The 25,234-nt window shown below is 39.3% G+C and overlaps 1 protein-coding gene across 1 annotated transcript in view; it reads left to right on the top strand.

Annotated features, from left to right (window-relative positions):
- SVEP1 (sushi, von Willebrand factor type A, EGF and pentraxin domain containing 1) overlaps nucleotides 1–25,234 on the top strand; it is a 226,694-nt gene that overhangs the window by 138,924 nt on the left and 62,536 nt on the right. Inside the window, exons 27-34 of the mRNA XM_056117162.1 lie at nucleotides 1,017–1,192; nucleotides 5,392–5,516; nucleotides 6,425–6,548; nucleotides 14,039–14,209; nucleotides 15,294–15,467; nucleotides 15,891–16,010; nucleotides 22,703–22,885; nucleotides 24,789–24,873. Of these exons, the coding sequence (XP_055973137.1) occupies nucleotides 1,017–1,192; nucleotides 5,392–5,516; nucleotides 6,425–6,548; nucleotides 14,039–14,209; nucleotides 15,294–15,467; nucleotides 15,891–16,010; nucleotides 22,703–22,885; nucleotides 24,789–24,873 (1,158 nt within the window). The remainder of the gene's footprint in view (nucleotides 1–1,016; nucleotides 1,193–5,391; nucleotides 5,517–6,424; nucleotides 6,549–14,038; nucleotides 14,210–15,293; nucleotides 15,468–15,890; nucleotides 16,011–22,702; nucleotides 22,886–24,788; nucleotides 24,874–25,234) is intronic.

Raw genomic sequence — 25,234 nt, 5'->3', positions numbered from 1 at the left:
AGCGTCACGTGGCTTCTTCCTCTCCAGTCTTTCAAAATTTGTAACCTGTTGCCTCAGTAAGCAAGTCACAGAACTTAGAGACCCAATAGGTTTATCCATGCAACTCAATCTGCTCTTTCCTCAGCCCACAGGACTCTCATTATTTTGTTGGAAATTTCTTGGTCACATCTTCTTATTCATATGGACTTGAACTTTCAGAAATAACATCAAAGAAACTTGAAAATTAAAAATAAAAAACTTCCCTGAGATAAAAAAAGAGATAGAAAGAAAAAGTATTGTTTGCATAAATACAGGAAAGAACTTGAGAACATGCAGAGGGACAGCAATATTGTAAAAGATTATTTTTTATAAACATCTTTGACTGGGGACTGAGAAAATGCTGGAAGAAGTTTCCAATGAATTCTTATCTTCCTTCTCAATTTCCCAATATATTTTTATTTCTCCCCATCTTTACTTACTTTACTTCCAACTTGGCTATTATTTTTGGTTATCACTTTCCCCAAGTGACATGGTTTGGGGGAAATCTTTCATGATAGGCCCCCTTTGTTTTGTTCCAGTTGTTCTTTTCTTTAGATAAATGTACTTTTCTTTAGGGTTGCTTAAGCCACCAAGACACAGACTTTTCTCTGAAACCTTTGAAGTTTGTTTCTAGTCTTGTGAAACATAGATGAAGGAAAACAGTTTGACATTTGCACAACTCTCATTCCTTCCATTCTTGGCTCATTCACTCTAAAGAACTAGTGAATTGTCTCAAATTGGGCCAACCACCTTCAGTTCATGCTAAGACATTTTTCTATGCTTTGGTGCTCAAGAAATACAAATGTTTACTGATCTGCAATACAATGTCATAATTCAAATCTCTTTATATAAAGTATGGCCAAATAGGAAGAAATGAGTTTTCAAAGAACTTTATACACATAGAGAAAGAAAAGGAACAGAAGAAAAATAGTAATGTGCCCCACCAAAGGGATTACAACATTTGACTAATGACTGTCTCCCCTGAAATCTTTCCACAGCTGGGTTCTTTATGTGAATGGCAAGGAAAAGATAACAAACTGTCCCTCTGTGAATGATGGAAGCTGGCATCATATTGCAGTTACATGGACAAGTGTTGGCGGAGCCTGGAGAGTTTATATAGATGGGAAGTTTTCTGACGGTGGCGTGGGGCTCTCTGTTGGTTCACCCATTCCTGGTATGTGTTCGCAAAAGAAGTGTAATTCTGCTGAACCCTAGAGGCAAGGATGCTTAGATGAACATCAGAATTGCTAATATTGGGCCTGCTTTTTTTACTTTAAACAAAAATCAGCAGCCACCTCTCCTGTCTGCAGCATTCTTAGTATCTGATTCTGTAAACTATGTGGTTGTTTGTGTAAAAAGTGCCATTGGGATCTGTATTAATATGACTAGAACATGCTGCATGGACATTGGAGGTTACTGTCTTCCAGGGAGGAGTTTAATGACTGGGGCACAGGGAATCCCAAGGGGTCTAGGGGACCTCACTGGTGATTCTTAGCCAACCAGAGCAATTATTCAACATAAGGACTTGAGGATGCAGTGATGATTGGGACCTGTGGTGCAGAGAATACCCAGGATAATCCAGGGGTGCTAGGAGCCTCCAGGGCCGTACCTATTAGTACTCTGGAACCTCCAGAACTATACCTGGCAATGCTTAAGGGACCATATGGTTCTGGGAATCAAACCCAGATCAGGCCCATGACCCTAATCACTATACTATCTCATGACCCCTGTTCAATTTATTTTTAAGTTTTGTTTTGGGATCTGTATTACAACCTGGAATACTGTTCATAATGATCCATCTTGATGTCCCTTTTCATAAAGAACTCACATTCTCCTCCATTGTCCTAATAGATAGAAAATGGTTTATTTTTTGACTTATTGAGGTTCATAGTTTACAACAATATAGAAGTCATTATTTTATAGTTGTAGAGCTACTACACCAATCCCTTCAACTGTGTCAAACTTCTTCCTGCATATACTTTGAAAACAGAGAGTTTGGATTTGAAGGAATGTGAAAGTATTAGGTGATCAGAATTCTCAACATTGTTCATGGTAACAACAACAACAAAAAGTTGGTCTATCTAGGTCCTTCGATTAAAAAATGTTATAGGAAGAATGGTAAATAAACATTAAACTCACTTCAACCTGAAGTAGTATTGTCAGGTAAAGTGTGTGGGTGGAGTTTCCTTTCTGGGTTTAATTTAGAGTATTCTTATTTTCAACTATCTCTTCTCTAGATGATAAAATTGCAGGTGACATTTATTATTTTTGTTCTTTTTATACATTCGTACAATGAATGCATATTTTATTGATAGAAAAGCATCTATATTTTTTTAAAAAATTAAACTCTGGCAGAAGAATAAAAAAAAGTAAGTGAAAATAATAGGAAAATGAAGCAGGGAAACTGAAACAGTAGCTACCAAGGTGATAATTGGCTGGTCACAGCACTAAGGATAAATTGCAATTCATCAGGATTGCACAGATGCATTACAGGTCTGACTGAATGACTGGCTTGAGTTTGGGTCATCACATTTATTGATGAACCTGTGAGTTGACACAGGAATCCCAAGGAAAGGACAGTTACTATATATGGGGTTAGAGTCAAAAACATCCTGTATTTGGTTTTCAGCAATTTGGCTTCTTTGTTGAAATTCTATTCAAGCACTGTTTGAAGCTAAAAAGCAGAGTTTGATTCCGCCTTATTTCAGTTGACAATTTCTTTTTTAGAGATAAGATTAGCAAAGATTCAGTCTGGTGGACACTCTTCTAGTGAGCTTGCAGGTGTTCAAATTGATATAATCTTTCTAGGACATATTAATATTTAGCACAGCTGGTAGGACATTTGCCTTGCATGTGGCCGCCTGAGGTTTGATTCTTCCATCCCTCTCGGAGAGCCCGGCAAGCTACCAAGAATATCCTGCCCGCACGTCAGAGCCTGGCAAGCTCCCCATGGCATATTTGATATGCCAAAAACAGTAACAACTAGTCTCACAAGGTAGATGTTACTAGTGCCTGCTCGAGCAAATCGATGAGCAATGGAATGACAATGCTACAGTGGTAATTTGTTAATTTTATAAGGAGATCGATACGTTGAGGCATAGAGATAGTATAGGAGGTGAGGCATGCTTGCAGCCTTGCATGCAGCTATGGTAGCTATGATTCTGATTCGAATTACTGACATCTCATATGGTCCCCTGAGCACTGCCAGGGGTCACTCCTGAGCACAAAGACAGAAATAGTCCCAGAGTGCACCAGGTGTTGCACCAGGTCCAAACTTCTTCCCCACGAAAAGGAAGATAAACAGGTTGGAAATCCTAACAGAGAGATTGCATTGGTATGTGAGTGACATCAGATAGGGAACTGAAGGAAGATTAGGAAAAAACTCAGAGTTAGATTTGTGGGTACTCCAGTCTTTAAGAGGTGGGCAGAGAAGATATATTCAAGCAGAACAGAAGTAGCAGGAGAAACAGGAGAGGATGCTCTCCTAGAAACCAAGTGAGTTCATCACGCTCCTGACAGGAAACAGGTGGAACTTTTAAGGAGGGTAATGAAAAGGGTTGAATGAAGGGGCTCTTTTAAAAGATAGGATAATGAGAACCAAAATATGATACCGAAACACTCTATGGCTAGCAACAATGGAAGGTCATTAGGAATAAGCCTGAAGTGACAAGGAGTAGGATTTTTTGGTAGAACTTGGAAGCCTATGGGGCGGAGAGAACTCACCCAATAGGAGCAATGATTTTCAGAAGAGGAAAGCAGCCACCTTCAATATGAAGCCAGGAGAATGGGTTCAAGAAACTAAGCCTCTTTCTCATCTCACTTTCTTACCTTAATGGCCCTTCCATTAGCCAGACACAGAAACCCCAGGGTCAAGGAAATCAGGTCATTCCAAAAATGTTGGCCAACGGGGTACAGAGTACAGATGAAAGGAGAATATTTCAGGAAGGGCACAGACTCTCAGAACACCCAGGAAAGAGATTCGTCAGATAAAGTGGTCAATAGAAACCAATATCACAGAGAAGTTACCAGAGGTAAATATTGAACAGATTCTGTTGGCTTTGTCAATTAACTGGTCACTGGAAGCTTGAGATAATTCTTGGAGCTGGTGATAAAAACATAAGAGTTGTAGGCTCAAAAAAAATGAACAAAAGGGACTGGAGTGATAGTACAGTGGATAGGACACTTGCCTTGCACATGGCCAACCCAGGTTCAATCCCCACCATCACAGAGTGCCACAGGGAGTAATTCCTGTGTGCAGAGCTAGGAATAACCCCTGAGTACCACCAGGTGCCCCACCCTCCCAAAAAAGAAAAAGAAACTCCATTGCTGGAGCCAGAGCAATAGTATAGTAGGTAGGGAGCTTGCCTTGCTTGTGGCCAATGCAGGTTCCATCCCCAGTATCTCATACGGTCCCCTGAGCCTCCCAGAAGTGATTCCTGAGTGCAGAGCCAGGAGTAACCCCTGAGCATTGCTGGGTGTGGATGCTCACAAAAGAACAAAAGAGAGATGGAAGGAAGGAAGGAAGGAAGGAAGGAAGGAAGGAAGGAAGGAAGGAAGGAAGGAAGGAAGGAAGGGAGGGAGGGAGGGAGGGAGGGAAAGAGGGAGGAAGGGAGGGATGGACGGAGGGAGGGAGGAAGGGAGGGAGGGAGGGAGGGAGGGAGAGAGGGAGGGAGGGAGGGAAACAGTTGCTGATAGTCTTCCAGGACGGGTAATATCTTAAGAGACAAGATATGCCTCTTCTCAAAATGTTATATTTATCTTCATATATATGTAGCATTTATATTTAAATGTTTATAGATCCATATTCTAAATTCTCTATTTTTCAGGTTAAGGAACAAATATAACCTCTTGATAACTTTATTTCAAACCATAATGTTGTCCCAAAGTTGGGAGGGGCAGAGAGAGAGACAGAGAGACAGAGAAAGAGAGAGACAGAGAGAGAAGTGACTGCCATAGAGACAGGCTCGGGGGAAGGAAAATTGGGGACATTGGTAGTGGGAAATTAACATTGGTGAGGAAGACATATTGGAACACAATTTGACTGAAACCCAACCATAATCAGCTCTGTAACTCTGTATTTCACAGTGATTCCATTTAATATATATATGTGTGTGTATATATATATATAACCAAAGCAAATTAAACACTATTTTAAAAGAAAAAATAAACAAATCCAAATCCTCTATTTTTCAGATTTCTCTATAAAACTTTGAAGTCGTCCTTATTGATAAAACATGTGATGATGTGGATAATTTATCTTTTCAGTAATTTTTAAAGATGCATTTTGTATTTCCTCTGCTTTCATTCAATTAAGATTTTAAGAATAATGGGCGGTCAAGTTAGTTTTCTTTGTTGTCTCTCTCCTCTCTTTAGGTGGTGGTGCATTAGTTATTGGTCAAGAACAAGACAAAAAGGGAGAAGGATTCAATCCAGCAGAGTCTTTTGTGGGCTCCATCAGCCAGCTCAACCTCTGGGACTATGTCCTGTCTCCACAGCAGGTCAATTGCATTTTCAGTGTATGACAGTAATGAGATGCAAAGGTACAAACCTAGTAACAATGTGAATAGCCTAATGATGCCATATCTTACTGTAGCCTCTGAATTTTTTGGGTTTGCCACCTGTATCATTTGATTACTGTGGGCATAGACTAAGCCAGACAGACAGAAGTTATCAATTGTAACTTTTAATGTTTCAATAGTAGCTTTCAAAGTTCAGTAGTGACTTTCAATCTCTTGATGATGCTTTTGAATTTTATCAGAAACTACCAGATTACATAAACACACCACTTAAGAGCTGGGGGAAAAAATCCCAGAGAATGATACTTCAGATTTCTCTGACTAAAGATACACAAATATATAACTGATACAAGACTGTAGACAAATTATTACGGATAAATTGGTGGTTAAGCCAGTCTGCTATCTTGTAGTCTGGGTTCTACTCTATCTTTGTTTTCATTATCTACGAAAAAAAGTAGAACTGCATAATGTTTGGGCAAGATTGAACAAATAGTTGTTGAATTGTTTGACACGTAGTCAGAGACTGATAAATATTTGCCTTTGTAATAATAATATATGATATAATTGTGGCAGAACATATCTGTTTTCTCCATCAGAAATAGGTGAATAATAGAGGGAGCACATACCATACCTTAGCACACTGTAACATTTTAGACTAGAAAGTCTAAAATCTATGCATCAAGTTTCTGACAATGAAATACTGGTTAAAGGGAATGGTAGAAGTGGAAGAAAAAAAAAGAGAGCTTTCTGATTCCTATAAAACCTGATTCTCTCAGCCTCCATTTTCCACCACCTCTTAACTAACTCAGTGATTTTTTTTCAACTTAAGATATAATAACTGTTTCCTGACAAAGTAAGGTGTATCTAAAGATTTTTTTTTAAACTTGCAGGTGAAATCGTTGGCTACCTCATGCCCGGAAGAACTCAGTAAAGGAAATGTGTTGGCCTGGCCTGACTTTCTGTCAGGAGTTGTGGGGAAAGTGAAGATTGAGCCCAAGAGCATATTCTGTTCTGGTTAGAATTTCCATCTTCCATAGACTCTCCCTTCTCTTACTGTCCTAGGAATTTCTTATGAAAGGAGACAATTTGAAATTCTCTATTAGTCAAAGAGTGTATACCTGTCAGTTTATTGTTTATGAATAATTTATTATTACTTGATCCAAATATTTTGTTTTGAGGTGCTAAGGATGAAACCCAGGGCCTCACATATCCAAGGCATGTCCTATGTCCCCACCTCCAAGATATTTTTTTTAATATTTAAAGATATTTTTATATGCACTGTAGCACTGTCCTCCCATTGTTCATGGATTTGCTCAAGAGAGCACCAGTAATGTCCCCACCATGAGACTTGTTGTTACTGGGATATCAAATACGCCATGCGGAGCTTGCCAGGCTCTGCCATGTGGCAAGATACTCTCAGTAGCTTGCCAGGCTCTCCAAGAGGGATGGAGGAACTAGATTGTAAAAACGAAAAATTAGTCTTTATGAGTTTTTGGTAAAACACTAAAAATTTTTTTGAAACACTAACTCTTAATTGCTCGAGCAGGCCCAGTAACGTCTCCATTGGAGACTTTGTTGTTACTGTGTCTGGCATATCGAATACTCTCGGTAGCTTGCGGGCTCTCCGAGAGGGGCAGAGGAATCGAACTCGGGTCGGCCATGTTGGCTGTGTGCAAGGCAAACGCCCTACCCGCTGTGCTATCGCTCCAGCCCTTTAACTCTTAATACCTGGTACTTAAATTACAATGTACTAAACAAAGACGAAGTTTACAATTCTTTTTCTATTTTCCTAAATACTTGTAACCAGTTTTTAATGTTTTAGTAAGTATTTCCAAAGGTCACAAGATAATCATAATTTTTCTGTTGCTTTAAGCAACCTATTTGTATTGTCACTTATTTTGACATACTACAGTATAAAGAGGACAGTCTGTATAGCAACACTGTATTATTTAATCACCAAGAGCAAACATTTATCAAAAACATGTAGGTTCCTAACTGACCTAGAAAAATTTCCAAAGCCAGTTCTTAGTGTTAGGAGGAAAACACACTGGACTATGAGCTCATTTAATTCCCAGATTCTATAATATGATTTGTACATGCAATTCTTTATTATTACTCCCAAGTCCTACCCATATCCCAGTATCCTCTTCTTAAAGACAGGATATTCTGTATAATGGGTAAAAATTAACTGTGGAGGAAATTTAGAGTAAAGTAAAATAAGATTTGTAAGCTGAGAGGAGGGACATGATTAATTGTTCAAATGCCCATCAATGCCGCAGCTTCCTATTTCAGATGGGGTTGTCTCACTCTCTGTACTTTCTACTAGTCCTCAAAGGGCAGTTCGGACAGGGAGTAAAGCAATGGGTGTTACAATCTGCATCTGTATATTCCTACCCTGAAAGGTCAGAAAATCAGTACCAAATGTGTTTTCAGAAAATGTATTTTCTACCTCATAAAAAATGCATTTAAACAAATTTCAGATGATTTTCTAGAGTCCATTTTTTAAAAAATTTTTATTAGCGAGACACCATTAGGTACAGTTGTAGACTTACAAATTTTGTGCTTGGGTTCAATTATACAATGATCAAACACCCATCCCTCCACCCGTGCCCATTTTCCACCACCATAGATCCCAATATTCCTCCCATCCCACCCTGCCTCTGTGGCAGGGCATTCCCCTTTGTTCTCTCTCTCCATTTGGGTGTTGTGGTTTGCAAAAGAGGCATCGAGTGGCAATCATGTTTGGTCTATAGTCTACTTTCAGCATGTTTCTCCCATCCTGGGAGGATCCTCCCAACACCCTTTATTTGGTGCTCCCTTCTCTATCTGAGCTGCCTTTTCCCCTAGCACGTGTGGCTGGCTCCAAGCCATGGAGCAAAATTCATGGTACTAATCTCGTCCATTCTTGGGTGTTAGTCTCCTATTTTGTTTTTTAATACCTTTTTTATTTTAGGCACTGTGATATGCAGTATTGTAAATGGCACAGTTTCATGCATAAAATGTTCCAGCACCACTCCCTCCACCAGAACGTCTGCTTCCCTCCATCCTGGTCCCAGTGTTCCCTCAATCCTACCACCCTTCCAACTCTCCGCCCCCCCCCCCCCCATGATGGTAAACTTCCTTCTGTACACCAGTTCTCTGGTTCTATGGCTCTGAGTATTTATTTTCTTACTATGCTTATTTCCCACATACAAGAGAGATTATTCTGTATCTGTCCCTTTCCTTCTGACTTCACTCATCATTATTCTCCCCAGATTCTTCCACATAGCAGCCAATGTCATGATTTCACATTTTTTATAGTTTAGCAGTATTCCACTGTGTATATGTGCCAGTTTCTTTATCCAGTCATTTGTTTTTGGACATTTGCATTGTTTCCAGATTTTTGCTATTGTGAATAGTGCAGCAATGAACATAGACTCAGATATCTTTTTTGTTATTTATTTGTTTGTTTATTTTGCCTTTTGGGTCACACCTGGCAATGCACAGAAGTTACTCCTGGCTCTGCACTCAGGAATTATCCCTAGTGGTGATTGGGGGACCATACGAGATTCTGGGAATTGAACCCAGGTTGGCAAGGCAAATGTCCTACCTGCTGTGTTATCACTCCAGCCCTCAGATGACTTTCTAGAATAGAGTTTTTGGTCCCTTACGGTAAATGCCAACAATCAGAATTGCTGGGTCATATGGAAACTCACTTCTTAGTATTTTAAAAAATACCTATATCCTTTTTCATAAAGGTTAGACCAGTTGACATTCCCACTAGCAGTGAATTTTTACCCATCTCCATAGCAACAATGGTTGTTTTTGTTCTGTGTGATGTATATCAGTTTAGCTGGTATGATGTAATATTTCATTGTTGCTTTGACTTACATTTCCCTGATAATAAGTGATATAGAGCATTTTTATATACTTATATAACATCTGGATGTCTTCTTTGAGTAAGCTTCTGTCATCTCTTTCCCCATTTTTTGATAGGAATGATTGTTTTATTCTTCTTAAATTACAAAAGGACTTTCTGTATCTTCACTCTTAACTTCCATCAGATGATGAATAGTAGGTAAATATTTTCTTCAGTCTGTGGCGTATATTTTTTTCTGGTCATTAGAATCTATTTTCTTTAGTGGTGCAGAGGCTTCTTGTTTCTCTTGGCTTCAGTTTGCTTGGCCAGTGGCACCAAATTACTGAAAATACCTCTAGATTCAGTGTCATGAAGTCTTCTGCCTATGTTTCCTCAACTTAGGAATTCAAATCTGATATCGAGATCTTTAATCCATTTTTACTGACTTTTGTCTGTGTTAGAAGAAAAGGATTTGAGGGTTTTTTCTATTGTTGGTATATGTGACTGACCAGTTTTCCCATCACCATTTGTTGAAGAAGCTTTCCTTCTCCTTTCACACTCTACTTCTTTGTTGAATATTGAATATCCACATACCTGAGGCTCAGTCTCTGGGCTTTTAGCTGTATGAGAGTATTTCAACACCAAAATATTTTTATTATTATTGTTTTGTAGTATAATTGTGGAAAAAATAAGACTCCCATCTTTTTTCTTGTGATTTCTTTGCTATTCAAGAGGTTTTATTACTCCATATGAATTTCAAAAGCATGTAGTCAATGTCTTTAAAAAACTGTAATGGATATTTTTATAAGGACTGAACTGAATCTATATAGTACTTTGAGTAGGATTTGCATTTTAACAATATTAATCCTTCCAGTCCATGAACAGGAAATGTGTTTCCATTTTCTTATGTCCTCTTTTATTTCTGTTGGTAGTGATTAATGGCTTTCTTTGTGCATCTTTCACTGCTTTTGTTAAGATTACTAAATACTCGATTACTTTTTTAGGTACAATTGTGAATAAATTTTTTTGTTGGTGGTGGTATTGTTCCTTGCCTTTATTTTGGTTTGGTTTGAGATTTTGCCACACCGGTGGTCCTCAAGGCTTAATCCTAGCGTTGCACTCAGGGATCACTTCTGGTGTGGCTCAGGGGACCATTAGTGGTGCCATGGATTGAATTCTGGCCAGGTGTATGCAAGTCAAGTAACCCACCCACTCTACCATCTCTCTAGCCTGAAGATTTTTTGTTTGTTTGTTTTTCATCTCTCTCTACTTTGTGGCTTGCTCATCCATATAATCTTTATTGTTGGACTCAGTTTGTTAATAATTTGTTGAGGATCTTTGCATCTGTGTTCATCAAGGATATAGGTCTATAGTTTTGGGCTTTTGCTTTGTGCTATTTCTGTTCACTTTTGGTATCAGAATAATTTTTGCCTCTTGGAAACTGGGAAATTTTCCGTTTCTTGAACTTTTGAGAGATCCTGCAAAGAATTGGAAGTAGGTCTTTAACTCTTTGGAAGAACTCACATTTGGACCTGTTTATTTTTTATTTGGGGGAGACTTTTGATTACTGTTTTAATTTTCTTGATAGTAATTGCCCAGTTCAGGTGCTCTGTTTCCTCTGATTCAGCCTTGAAAGCTTATAATATTCCAATTACTTATCAATTTCATCAATGTTCTCCAATTACATAGCATAAAGATTTTCATAGTAATTTCTGGATGAGAGGCTGGAGCAATAGTATAGCGGGTAGGCATTTGCCTTGCATGCAGCTGTCCTGGGTTCAATTTCCAGCGTCCCATATGATCCCCAAGCACTGCCAGGAGTAATTATTGAGTGCAAATCCAGGAATAACTCCTGTGCATGGTCAGGTGTGACAACCCCCTCCCCAATAAAAAAATCCTAGATGAGTCTTTGAATTTCTGTTGTATCAATTGTGATATCTCCCCTTTAACTTCTAATTTGGGTTAGTTTCTTCTTTCTGAGTCTCTCTAGTATGCTATCAATTTTGTTGATTGTTTCCAAATATAGCTCTTTGTTTCATTGACCTTTTAAATATCTTTTAGTTTCCATTTCATTGAGTTCTGTTCTATACTTTATTATTTCCTTCCTTCTGCCTTTGTTGGTCTTTTTCTTGCTGATTCAATTGTGCTGTTCAGCTATTTATCTGGGCCCTTTCTTATTTTTTAATTAATACTTGCATTGCTCTGAACTTCCCTCTTAACACTACTTTTGTTATATCCCAAATGCTCTGATAACTCATGTCTTCATTCTCATTTGTTTCCAGAAATCTTTTGATTTTCTCTAGGATTTCTTTTTGGATCACTGGTTATTTGGTAAAAAAAGTTGTTTAATTTCTTTGTGTTTAAGATTTTTCCCATCTCTGTTTATAATTAATTCCCATTTTCAAAGCACCCTGGTCTTAGAGATGATAAGAAATTAAATGAATTTCATTAATTTTATTTATTTATGTATTTAATAATTGATACAATTTGTATCTTCTTGATTTTATGGATATGTTTTGTGACCCGTCATGTGGTCTTTGCTGGAGATTGTCCCATAAGTCTGGAAAATAAATTGTACTCAACTGTTGAGGGGTGAGGGGCCCTCAGTATGTTTTCCACACCCGTGTCTTCTATTTCTTCTTTCAACATAGTTTTTCCTTGAATTTCACTATTCAGCATTGATAGAGGAGTGTTAACCTCTTTTACTACGATTATGTTACTGTCACTGTTTTCATTCACTCCTACTAGAATTTGTTTTAAATATTTTGATGTAAATCATTAAGATCATGTATATTTAGGAGTGTGAGTGCATGATGCAATGATACCTTAATCATTAAAAAATGTCAGTCTTTGTGCTTTGTAGTCTTTTTGTTTGAAGTCTATAGTATCTGGTGTAGGTATAGCCACCTCAGCATTTTTAAGAAAATTGTTTGCCTATAAGATATTTTCTAGTCTTCGATTTTGGTCTGTGCTTCTTTTAGTATTCAGATATACCTCTTGCAGGCAGCAGAAAATTGGGTTCAGTTTTCTTATTTGTCATGCGCCTGTATGTCTCTTGATCGATAAATTTAGGCCATTGAGGTTGAATGAGATTATTCAGATGAGGAATTTATTGACATTATTTTGTAGAATATATATATATATATTTGTGAGATTTGTTTTATCTTTTAAAATAGCTTCTTTAGTGTTTCTTTAAAATTTTGTTTTGAAGCTATGAAGTTCCTAAGCTGTTGCTTTTCCATGAAGCTTTGTATCATCCTTCAAGTCTGAATGATAATCTAACTAGATAGAGTATTCTTGGTGAGGTATTCATTTAATTGAAGTTTTTTGGTTTGTTTGTTTTTTTTGTTTATACAATATTCCACTACTCTTTCCTGTCTTGCAGAGTCTCATTTAATAGATCTTCTGTGAATCTTAAGGGATTTCCTTCATCTGTGAGTTCCTTCTTCCATATTGCTATTTTCAGTGTTCTGTTTCTGTCTTTGGTTTTTGTCATTCTGATTTCATGGTATCCTTGAAATTTTCCTATTTAGTCTCTTATAGCTTGGGCCCTTTTGACCTCTTAAATATGGGTTCATGACACCTCAGCTTTGAAAAAAATCTCATCTATTACTTCTTTGACTAATGGTTCTTCTTTGAAATTGCCTTCCTGTTCTTCAGGGACTCTGATGAACTGTTCCTCTTGAACTCATGTCATCTCATTATTCTCTAGTCTGCCACTTAATTCTTTTCAGATTTTTTTTGGTTTCTAGAGGTTACCCACACCCCATCTTAGAACTTGCTCATTTTTTCTCATTGCTGATACTCTGCTGTTGAGGCATTCCTTTGAATCTTTCATTTAACCTACTTTCTTCTTCAATTCTATCACTTTTGTTTGTAGTTTTCTTAATTCTTTTCTCTTACTTTTTACTGCTTTATTGATTACCTAAACCCTAAGCATCTTCATATTAGTGTTCCTAAAGTCATTCTCTGAAAGATAATAGAGTTGATTCATGCTAGTAGATCTTTGCTATTATTTTCACCCATTAAGCTTTGTGATCTTTTATTCTACTTTTCTATTGTGTCTGCTGTGCTCTGGGATAAATCTTTGTAGTCCCCGCAGTAACCCACCATGAGAATGCTCTGAGTGACTTATTACCAAAGATCAGTGAGGGATTGTAAAGATTTTGTGTCTGATATATGAGACTGGAAGAATAGAAGTTCACATAGCTCAGAATTCTAGCAGTGGAGATTGAAGTTAGGGTTTCACCCACTCCTCTGTGGATCCCTATTGAATGGGAGGAATTAGAGAAGATGGTGCAAATCAGGTGGTAAGTGTTGTTCAAGTGGGGAAGAATCTAGAATCAGTCTTCAGGATGGGGTTCCAGAGTATGTTCCATACTCCTGGCTCTCTATGGTTTTTGATTACATAAGAATTTTATTTATATTCCTGAAATACAACCTTCTTTTTCTAACAACTATTCAGCTGACTTCCACTCAAAGAGTAAGTTATTTGTTGACGCAAATTGTTTATCTTAAGTGGTTTTTCTGCTCCTTAATCTGTTAGCTTGTTTAATGATGACAGGGGGATCTCAAATGCTGGTTCAATATAGTATGTAAAACCCTTGACCCAGTAATCTTGTCATGATGTTGCTGACCAACTGTGTACTATGTCCTTTGCCCTCAGACTGCCCGCCTCTAGAAGGATCAGTCCCTCATCTGCGAACTGCATCAGCAGACTTAAAACCAGGCTCCAAAATCAATCTGTCCTGTGATCCAGGCTTCCAGCTGGTCGGGAACCCTGTGCGATCCTGTCTGAATCAAGGACAGTGGACACAACCACTTCCCCACTGTGAACGTGCGTTGCTTTTGTTAAACGCGTTTGATCTATCATGAAAACTATTGGAATAATAAGAACACTTTTCAGGGGCATCAGATAAAAACTCGACACCTCATAGCAAATATTCTTTGAATGTTTTCTTTGTATAATGGACTGTGCGGGGCACCAGAAGGGGATAGAAGATGAAAATTCAAGAGGAGCAACCCCTAGGTGGTCGAAAAACAAACTGAGAGTATAGAACCCATAGAAGGATTGCTGATTGGATGATAGAAAAATATTGCTTTGGGGGGGTGTGAGGGTTGAGCCATACCTGGGGTGCTTAAGGTTTACTTCTGGCTGTGCTCAAGAATCACTTCTGGCAGTGCTGGGGATCAAACCAGAGTCAGATACAGGCAAGACAAGTGCCTTACCTCTGTAATATCTCTTCAGCCTTGAATGAGATCTCTTGAGTGAGACACATTCATTCTTTAAATCAAAAATTTTTAAAGTACCCGCAATGTGCTAAAGCACTGAACTGCATTCTAGAGACACAGATATAAAGAAAAGTCTTTCTTCTTGTAGAATTTATATTGTAGGAGGAGAGACTAAAAATGTCTCTCCAATAAAAAAAAGTATTAGCTATTTACAATAAATAAGACCAGCAAGACCAGAGGTATAGTAATAATGAAAATAATAAAAATAAAGCAGGGTTGTGTTGTGTGGAGCAAGGTAGGGTGATTAGACAAGTTTCTCCATAGCATTTCTCCCCACCATATTCTTGTCTGTCTATCTAATTACCACTGCATAGTAAGTTCACCAGGTAAAGAATTTTATCTCTTTGATTCATGACTGCATTTTCAGTACCTAGACCAGGGTCTAGTGGGTTTACAATCTGCAGGAATATTTTTTAAGAGTGAATTGCTTGCTGACTGTGAGTCTGACAATACACTAGAGGCTAAGGACATAGATAAGGCTGCAGCCTAGTTCCCACTATGGAGTACTCTCAATCTCACATGTGCATGCAATGAAGAAGTCATGCTAAAAATCCCTACTAGCTGGATACAAATAAAATGTCCTTTGACCGTTTGCTCCTAATGGAAATGTGCTCTTGGCCCTGTTACAGGCATTAGCTGTGGGGTGCCACCCCCTTTGGAGAATGGCTTCTATTCAGCAGAGGATTTCCATGCGGGTAGCACAGTGACCTACCAGTGTAACAATGGCTACTATTTGCTGGGTGATTCAAGGATGTTCTGTACGGATAATGGGAGCTGGAATGGCATTTCACCATCCTGCCTTGGTGAGATAGATCTTGGCAATTATTCATGACTTTATTGTTGCTTCACTGCAGACTTCAAATTCTTGAAGCAGTTTTGTGACATCTTTTAGTTAACCACTTGTCACTTAGTTAACATCCAAAATGCTCTGGGCAAGCCAAAGCAGCTCTTCAGACATGCCAAATTTGTTGGCGATTTTTTACCAGGTTCATTATTAATAGCGATTTCTTCTTTTGAAAAAATAATAATTGTTTTTCTGCTTATTCACCTGTAAACTAGGGAAATAATAAACCTGCATCTCTTAAAATTGACTTTCACCATTATGTTTACATTTTGTAAAAACAGGAAAACGTTCTGATATACAATGGTTTGAAAGCAAAAATCAGTGTTGGATGCATAAGAATAGTAAAATGACTTTATGATTTATAACTTGTCTTCATTTTTAGACGTTGATGAATGTGCAGTGGGATCAGATTGTAATGAGCATGCCTCCTGCCTAAATACGAATGGATCATACATTTGCTCTTGTATACCACCTTACACAGGAGATGGGAAAAAGTGTGCAGGTGTGTATAATTTGGAAGTCTACCTACATTTTTATTTGACTATATATTTAAAGTATTTTATATTAAATGAGACACTAGGGCCAGAGAGAGAGTACAGGGCTAAGGTGCTTGCTTAGCATGCAGCTGACTCGGTTGTGATCCTTGGTACCATGTATTATTCCCTGAGCATCACCAGGAGTGATCCCGAGCTTAGAGCCAAGAGTAAGCCCTGGACGCTACCAGGTATGGCCCCCAAACCAAAACCAGTAAAAATAGTAATGCACAGAGACAGGGTGAGATGGGGGGATGGGGGTAGGAGGGATACTGGGATCCGTAGTGGTGGGAAGTGGGCACTGGTGGAGGGATGGTATTTGATCATTGTATAATTGAAACCCAAGCACAAAAATGTGTAAGTCTGCAACTGTACCTCATGATGTCTCACTATTAAAAAAAAATTTTAATAAAAAAATAGTAATGCAGTGAGACACTATATTCAACTTCAGAGGGCAAATAGAGAAAAGAAATCATCTTACACAGATTCTTCATAAGATGTACTTCATAAGATGTGGCAAGAAACAGTGCTTTAAATTAACTTTGTTTCTTCTTCCTCCTGGGGATGAAATGAATCAAACTATGCCATCTAAATGTTGAAGAAATGTTTCCATAGTATAAGAATATAAGATGTAGAAATCTAGTCAGTGCACTGTGATGCCTCAAAAAGCTTTATGTCAATATGATAGTCTCAACCCCACAGAATTTTATCTTTGGAATAAAGTGACATCTTGCCTTACCATTTGTTTGTATTTTCTCATAATTTTGATAATATTAACCCACCTTTCACTCATCTTCTAAATAAATCTTTCAAATTTAAGTTCAAATTTCATATAAATGTAGTAATTTATTTTCAATGTGAGATATGTAACCTAAACAATGTGTTAGCAATTATATTAGCAGAGATGTGGGAGTGAGAAAATTTGGGAGTATGGTATAAGGGATAAATTTGTGAAGATCTTAGGACATAGTTTTAATATATACATACCATTATAATCTAGCTTAATGTATATATCCTTAGATGTATACATACACATAAAATATTTTGAACTACCTTTTAAAAAATAAAATAAAATTTTAAAAAATTTTAAAATACAGTATACACACATAAATGGAATTAACCAAACAAGTTGAAAAATACCTACAAATATTTTTGATTTTAAAATTGTACAATATGGATGAGGAAATAGACAATTTTTACAATGAAAAAAATGGAATTTTTATCTATAATCCCACCACCCAGAAATACCTGCTTCATACACTTAGGGATATATTTCTTCAACATGTTATTATGAGCTTTCTATGTTCTTGTGAATCTGTGTATAAATGTATATTTAAACATATTAAGCAGTTCTTTTGTGATTTTTTCCATATCATATCATAAATGTTTTTCTTTTTTTTATTAGTGAAACACCATGAGGTACAGTTATAGACTTACAAATTTTTGTGCTTGGGTTTCAGTTATACAATGATCAAGTACCCATCCCTCCACCAGCGCCCATCCTCCACCACCACGGGTCCCAGCATCCCTCCCACCCCCCCATCCTCCCCCCGTCCCACCCTGCCTCTGTGGCAGGGCATTCCCCGTTGTTCTCTCTCTCTTCTTTTGGGTCCTGTGTTTTGCAAGAGAGGCATTGAGTGGCAGTCATGTTTGGTCTATAGTCTACTTTCAGCATGCTTCTACCACCCTGGGAGGATCCTCACAACACCCTTTATTTGGTGCTCTCTTCTCTATCTGAGCTTCCTTTTCTCATAAATGTTTTTAGTCTTCACTAGTTTTGATAACGGGATTTTAATTCCTGCTTTATAATTCATTTTAGGAGTTTTCCACCATTAACTTTTCTTTGTATTTCCACATTAGATCATATCTACTTAGAATATAAATCTTTTTATTTAAATTCTGTTTTTCACAAAATCAAAGTCTTATATTGAGGTTACTTCTTGAGAGGATAACATTTAAAGTCCTTGACTTATCTGTCAAAATGATCTTCAGAAAGAGTGAATCGTAGAATCCTCCCCCTCTTGAGAATTCGAGTATTATGTTTACTCCTATATTTCAACTCACACTCACACTCCAAATCTCTTTTATCTATTTCTCAGCATAGACATGAGGACTCACCCCCAGAGTGTGAATTAAAAGTGATTTGTGTTCCTCTATCTGTTTGGAAATGAAAGTTTAATTCCTCCATATGTACTTCAGTAGTGCTTTTCTCTCTCCTTGCTTTTCTCTCAACTTACTCTTTTTATTTTTTTTTTATTAGTGAAACACCATGAGGTACAGTTGTAGACTTACAAACTTTCGTGCTTGAGTTTCAGTTATACAATGATCAAGTACCCACCCCTCTACTAGTGCCCATTCTTCAACACCAATGATTCCAGTAGCCCTCCCACCTCCCAGCCCATCCCCCTCACCCCACCCCGCCTCTGTGGCAGGGCATTCCCTCTTGCTCACTCTTTCCTTTAGGGTGTTGTAGTGTGCAACAGAGGTAATGAGTGGCCATCGTGTTCGGTCTATAGTCTACTTTCAGCACGCATCTCGCATCCCGAGAGAGTCCTCCAAACATCCTTACTTGATGTTCCCTTCTCTATCTGAGCTGCCTTTTCCCCCAGCATATGCTGCCGGCTTTCAAGCCATAGAGCATACCTCTGTGCCTCTCTTTCTGGCTCATTTCACTTAGCATGATACTTTCCATGTAGAACCACTTGTATGTAAATTTCTTGACTTCAACTTTTCTAACAGCTACATAGTACTCCACTCTGTAGATGGACCAAAGTTTCTTTAACCAGTCATCTGTTCTCAGGCACTCGATTTTTTTCCAAATTTTAGCTATTGTGAACAGTGCAGCACTGAACATTGAAATTTAGATGTCATTTTGACTGTACTTTTTTGCCTCTCCGAGATATATTCCCAGGAGTGGTATTGCTGGGTCAAATGGGAGCTCAATTTCTAATTTTTGGAGAATCATCCATACTGTTTTCCAAAAGGACTGTACCAGTTGGCATTCCCACCAGCAGTGAAGGAGGGTCCTTTTCTCGCCACATATGCGCCAACACCAGTTGCTTTTGTTCTTTTGGATGTGGGCAAGTCTCTGTGGTGTGAAATGATATCTCATTGTTGTTTTGATCTGCATCTCCCTGATGATTAGTGATGTAGAGCATTTTCTCATGTGCCTTTTTGCCATTCAGATTTCTTTTTTGAGAAATTTTCTGTTCATTTCATCACCCCATTATTTGTTGGGGTTGGATGTTTTCTTCTTGTGGAGTTCAACCAGTGCTTTGTATATCCTTGATATCAACCCCTTTTCGGATGGGTATTGGGCAAATATCCTTTCCCATTCTGTACACTGTCATTGTATTTTGATCACTGTTTCTTTTGAGGTGCAGTCAATTCTTAGTTTAAGATAGTCCCATTTGTCTATCTCTGTTTTTACTTGCTTGTCCAGTGGCATGTCATCTTTGAAGATACCATTGGCTTCAATGTTGTGGAGGATTTTGCCAACCTTGTCTTCAATGTACCTTATGGATTCTGGTCTGATGTTGAGGTCTTTATTCTTTTTTTTTTTTGGCTTTTTGGGTCACACCTGGCGATGCACAGGGGTTATTCCTCGTTCTGCACTCAGGAATTACCCCCTGGTGGTGCTCAGGGGACCATATGGGATGCTGGGAATCGAACCTGGGTTGGCCGTGTGCAAGGCAAATGCCCTACCCACTGTGCTATTGCTCCAGCCTCTGATGTTGAGGTCTTTAATCCATTTTTATCTTAGTTTTGTACGCGGTGTTAGGCAGAGATCTGAGCCCACTTTTTTGCATGTAGCTGTCCAGTTTTGCCAGCACAATTTGTTAAAGAGGCTTTCCTTGCCCCATTTCACATTTCTTGCTCCCTTATCAAAGATAAGATGATCATATGTTTGGGGGGAGATGTCAGTGTATTCAACCCTGCTCCATTGGTCTGCAGCTCTGCCTTTGTTCCGTACCATGGTGTTTTAATTATTACTGCTTTGTAGTAGAGTTTGAAGTTAGAGAGGTCGATTCCTCCCATTGCTTTAGCTATTCATGGGGGATTATTTTTCCACATGAATTTCAGGAGTGTTTACTCCATTTCTTTGAAGAGTGTCTTGGGTATCGTTATAGGGATCACGTTGAATTTGTACAATGCTTTGGGGACTATTGCCATTTTGACAATGTTAATTCTCCCAAACCATGAGCAGGGGATATCATTCCATTTTCTTGTGTCCTCTTTTATTTCTTGAAGTAGCGTTTTGTAGTTTTGTAGCTGGATAGAGTATTCTTGGTGAAGTGTTCATTTCAGTGAGTTTTTTCACTATATCCCACCATCGCTTTCGGACTTAGAGGGTTTCCTCTGATAGGTCTGCTGTGAATCTAAGAAGTGCTCTGTTGTGTGTGATTTCCTTCTTTGACCTTGCTGCTTGCAGTATTTTGTCTCTATCCATGGCATCCATCATTCTAACTATGATATGTCTTGGAGAGTTTTTGTTAGGGTCTCTTTTAGCTGGCACCCTTTGGGCTCCTTGAATCTGGATGCCTGCATTGTCCAGCTCTGGTATTTTTTCAGCAATGATTTGTTTAACCGTGTCTTTTTCATTGGTACTGTTTCCCTGACCTGCTGGTACTCCAATGATTCTAATGTTTCTCTTGGAATCATCCCCTAGGACTCTGATTCGCTCTAGGGCTTTTTTAAGGTCTCTTGCCATTGTTTGTTGTTGCCTGTAGGCTTCCTGCAGCTCATCTTCCAGCTCACTGTTTCTGTCTTCAGCTGTAGCCATTCTACTGCTGAGGGCACAGACTGAGTTTTTTATTTCATCTACCGAATCTTTTATTCATGACATTTCTGTGTGTAGCTTTCCAATTTCTGCTCTCATTTATTCCTGTATTTTTTCAATTGTTTCTTTCGTGTCCTCCTTGAACTTACTGGATATCTGTCTCACTGTTTCATTGAGTTCATTGAACATCTTCATTACTTCATATCCGAATTCTTTATCAGAGAGCTCCCTTAGGTGAGTAACACCTACTGAGGCTTCTGGACTCTTTTCATCATCCTCCCCTCATGGTGGGGATTTGCATTGTTTCTTCATGTTGGTATAGAGGTACGGAGGCTGAGATGTTACACGAGATTACTGGGTATGAGTAAACTACCTGTGGCTCATAATTAGGCCATTCCCACTTCTGCAGAGGCCACGACCACTTGGAAGAGGCCATGCCCCTATGGGTACCTGGTGTGTGGGGGCATACAAGTTGGGGGAGGAGAAAGCTGAGCGCCATGTTGGGGATGAACAGTAAGAGGCTCAGGGGTGGAGGGTGGCCCAGGGTTCTAGAGGACACCTGGGGCACGTGTGTGGGGAAATCGGAGTCCCAGGTTCGAATAATGACTGACCTGGGGGAGGAGAAAACCGGGCGCCATGTTGGGGACGAATAGGAAGAGGCTCAGGGCTCAACTTACTCTTAAAAAGTGAGTGTGGGGGGCTGAAGTGATAGCACAGCGGGTAGGGCATTTGCCTTGCCCGCAGCCGACCTGGGTTTGATTCCCAGCATTCCTCATGGTTCCCCCAAGCACTGCCAGGCCGAGAGCATAAGCCAGGACTAACTCCTGAGCACCACCAGGTGTGACCCAAAAAGAAAAAAAAGAAAAAAAAAGTGAATGTGAGGTTAAAGAAAATGAGCCAGTCTGAGCCCTTCTAATCCATGCCCTGACACCAATACAATAATGAACAGTTCCCTTTGAGGCCAGGAAAAAAAATGCATATTTTTATTCTCATTTCTTTTTCAAAATGTTGTTATTTACATATCTATAAAATACGTCTTCTGGTCTAATGCCCCATGTATCCCTGGCCTTTGTATATTTCCCCTTCAAAAGGTTTTTCCTTCCTCAGGATCTAACTGGTCCTTTATCTATAGTGGATTTTGTTTGCTGTGAGACCTTACATGGTTGCATGGACTCCACATATTGTCCCATAAAAACTGTTTCTCTGGAAGAGACCTGAGTGCCCAAGAACAGATGACTGGTTAAAGAAACTTTGGTACATCTACACAATGGAGTACTATGTAGCTCTTAGAAAAGATGAAGTCATGAAATTTACATACAAGTGGTACTACATGGAAAGTATCATGCTAAGCGAAATGAGTCAGAAAGAGAGGGATAGACATAGAAAGATTGCATTCATCTGGGGGATATAAAATAACAAAATATGAGATTAATACCCAAGAATAGCTGAGATCAACACCAGGAGGATTACTCCATAACTTAGAGGCCAGCCAGGCATTCTAGGGGAAAGGGCAGCTCAGATAGAGAAGGAAGCACCAAATAAAGGGTGTTTGGAGGATCCTCCCAGGAGGGGAGATGCATGTCGAAAGTAGACTATGGACTGAACATGTTCGCCACTCAATGCCTCTTTTGCAGACCACAACACCCAAAAGGAGAGAGAGAACACAAGGGATTGCCCTGCCACAGAGGCAGGGTGAGAGGGGAGGGATGGGGATGGGAGGGATATTATCCATGGTGGTGGAAAATGGGCACTGGTGGAGGGATGGGTATCTGATCATTGTATAATTGAAACCCAAGCACAAAAAATTGTAAATCTACAACTGTACCTCATGGTGTTTCACTAATAAAAATTTTTTTAAAAAAACTGTTTCTCTTTTTCAAGAGCCTGTCAAATGTAAGGCTCCAGGAAATCCTGACAATGGAAAACGGGACTCTTCTGAAGAGGCTTACATGGTTGGTGCCAGCATCACCTTTTCATGTGAGGAAGGATACCAGTTGACAGGAGTATCCACAGTCACCTGTTTGGAGTCTGGAGAATGGAACCATCTTGTCCCTTATTGTAAAGGTACACGTAGTATTTCCCACATCACCACTGTTGGCACGCCAGAAGTGCGGGGTGTACACGGTGTTGATCAATGTCCTTTCTATTTAAAACCCAACTAGAGGTTCACGTTTAAACATGATATTAAAAAAAAAACCTGGAATTGCCTTTGAGTTATTAAATTTTTGCACAATGAAGTTAAGAACTGCTGGGGCAAATGAAATAATACAGAGGGTAAGACACTTACTTGCCTTGCACATGGCTGACCTGAATTCAAACATGGTTTCCCGAGTATCATTAGGAGTGAGTCCCTAAGTATAGTGTCAGGAGTAAGCCCAGAGCATTCCCAAGTGTGCACCATCTCTCTCCGCAGCAAGAAACGAAATGCTTTTAAATGGCCTGGAGAGAGTGGGTGGGTGCCTGCCTTACCTGAGGCTGACCTGGCTTCATTCTGATGTCAGTGGGTGCCATGGGTGATTTATGTCATTAGAGTTCGGAGTGAACTACCCCTCAAGGACAGGGAACAGAGAGGATAATGCAAATGACATAGCAAGGTGGGCTGGATGTAGTGGGCCAAAACAACAACAAAATTATATGTGTACTCTGTAGGTAATAGAAAATTACTAAGTAATACTTAAGGTAAAGGTAAAGGCTCTCCCGTTGATCGTCGATTTGCTCGAGCAGGCCCAGTAACGTCTCCATTGGAGACTTTGTTGTTACTCTGTTTGGCATATCGAATACTCTCGGTAGCTTGCCGGGCTCTCCTAGAGGGGCGGAGGAATCGAACTCGGGTTGGCCATGTTGGCCGCTTGTAAAGCGAACGCCCTACCGCTGTGCTATCTCTCCTTACTTGCTAAAATGAAAGTATAAGAACTAAATTCAGCAAGTTCTTATACTTTCATTTTAGCAAGTAAGCATTACTCAGCAATTTTCTATTACCTACAGAGTACACATATATTTTTGTTGTTGTTGTTTTGGCCCACTACATCCAGCCCACCTCCCTGACAGTTACATTCCAGAGATCTAATCTTATTCCGGGGATGTAATCTTTGACAAAAGCATCTGGTTTTTCTGCTTTTCTTATTCCTGGAAGAGGCCTAAGTTACTCAGAGCCTGTCCACTGTCATGGCAGTTCTCCCGCTAAGTGGGCCCTAACAATGTGAAGTAGAGAGGAGAAAGATGGTCACTTTCTCCCCATCCACCTCTGCCAACCAGGACCCAGGGTTCCCGGGTTCTTGTCTCACCTCACAGAAAAGAATTGCAGGAGGAGACATGTTGTGAAGTAAAACAGATTTTATTTGAAGGTTTTTGAAGGGAAGGAGGGAGAAAAAGTAAGAGAGAGAGTGGAGAGTAACATGCTCAAGAGAGAACCCAGGCTTCTCCAAGGGCGGAGAGAGCCCCTAGCTCTAGACTCATCCCAGCACTAGACATGAAAGCATGAAAGTACACATCTTAAGAAGAGAGATGCGGGCAACCTTTGTGCTGGGCAACATGAGCTCGGGCAGCATTTGCATGCCCTCCCTTTTTTTTCATGGTGGCCTCCATAGGATTTCTCCAAGTGGGGCTTCTACCTAGGTCAAAGTCTGTTGCTAAGGTTACCAGAGGAGTTGGGAGTGGTGATGATCTTCTTTGAAATTCCTTTCCTGGTCTTTTGTTTCTGCAAGAGCTTCTCTATGGCTTTAGATAGGTGAGGATCTTATTAGGCTTTAGTTCCTGTTTTTCTTGTATTAGGCAAGGTCAGTTTTTGCCATTGCACTGGGAGGGGGCCTTCCCTATCTTGCCTATATTAATTCCAAGGCACTGTATACAGTCCCCCTGAGCCCAGTGGGGGTGATCCTTTAGTACAGGCATGTATGGACCGAAACCAAAATGAATGAATGAATAAACAAATAAATAATGAAATGCATCACTTCTGTTCTCCTTTAAGCTGTTTCCTGTGGTATGCCAACTATACCAGAAAATGGTGGCATTGATGGATCTGAATTTACCTATGGCAGCAAAGTAACCTACAGGTAAGGGTCTAAAGTTAAAACTATAGCAGGGGCTAGAGAGATTGAACAGAAGGTGAGGCCCTTGCCTTGCATGCAGTCAACCTGGATTTAAATTTTTGGCACCACATATGGCCTCCAGACCGCTCCCCACCAGGAGTGATCCCTGAGCACAGAGCCAGGAGTAAACCCTAAGCACAGCCAGATAAGACCTAAAACCTAAAAATAAATTAAAAATAAAATTAGACTAGAACTATTTATTGATTATATCAACATTGACATAAAATAATATTGACTAAAAGGGAAGAAACACTCTGGAAGAGTTTTTAATTAATAGGGAATTCAGTGGTTTACCATATAGATATAGAGTGAGGGAATCAAATTT

The sequence above is a fragment of the Sorex fumeus genome, unplaced genomic scaffold, assembly GCF_029834395.1.
Source record: "Sorex fumeus unplaced genomic scaffold, SorFum_2.1 ptg000034l, whole genome shotgun sequence".
In the NCBI taxonomy this organism is placed as follows: domain Eukaryota; kingdom Metazoa; phylum Chordata; class Mammalia; order Eulipotyphla; family Soricidae; genus Sorex; species Sorex fumeus.
This window is presented reverse-complemented; position numbering and strand designations above follow the sequence as displayed.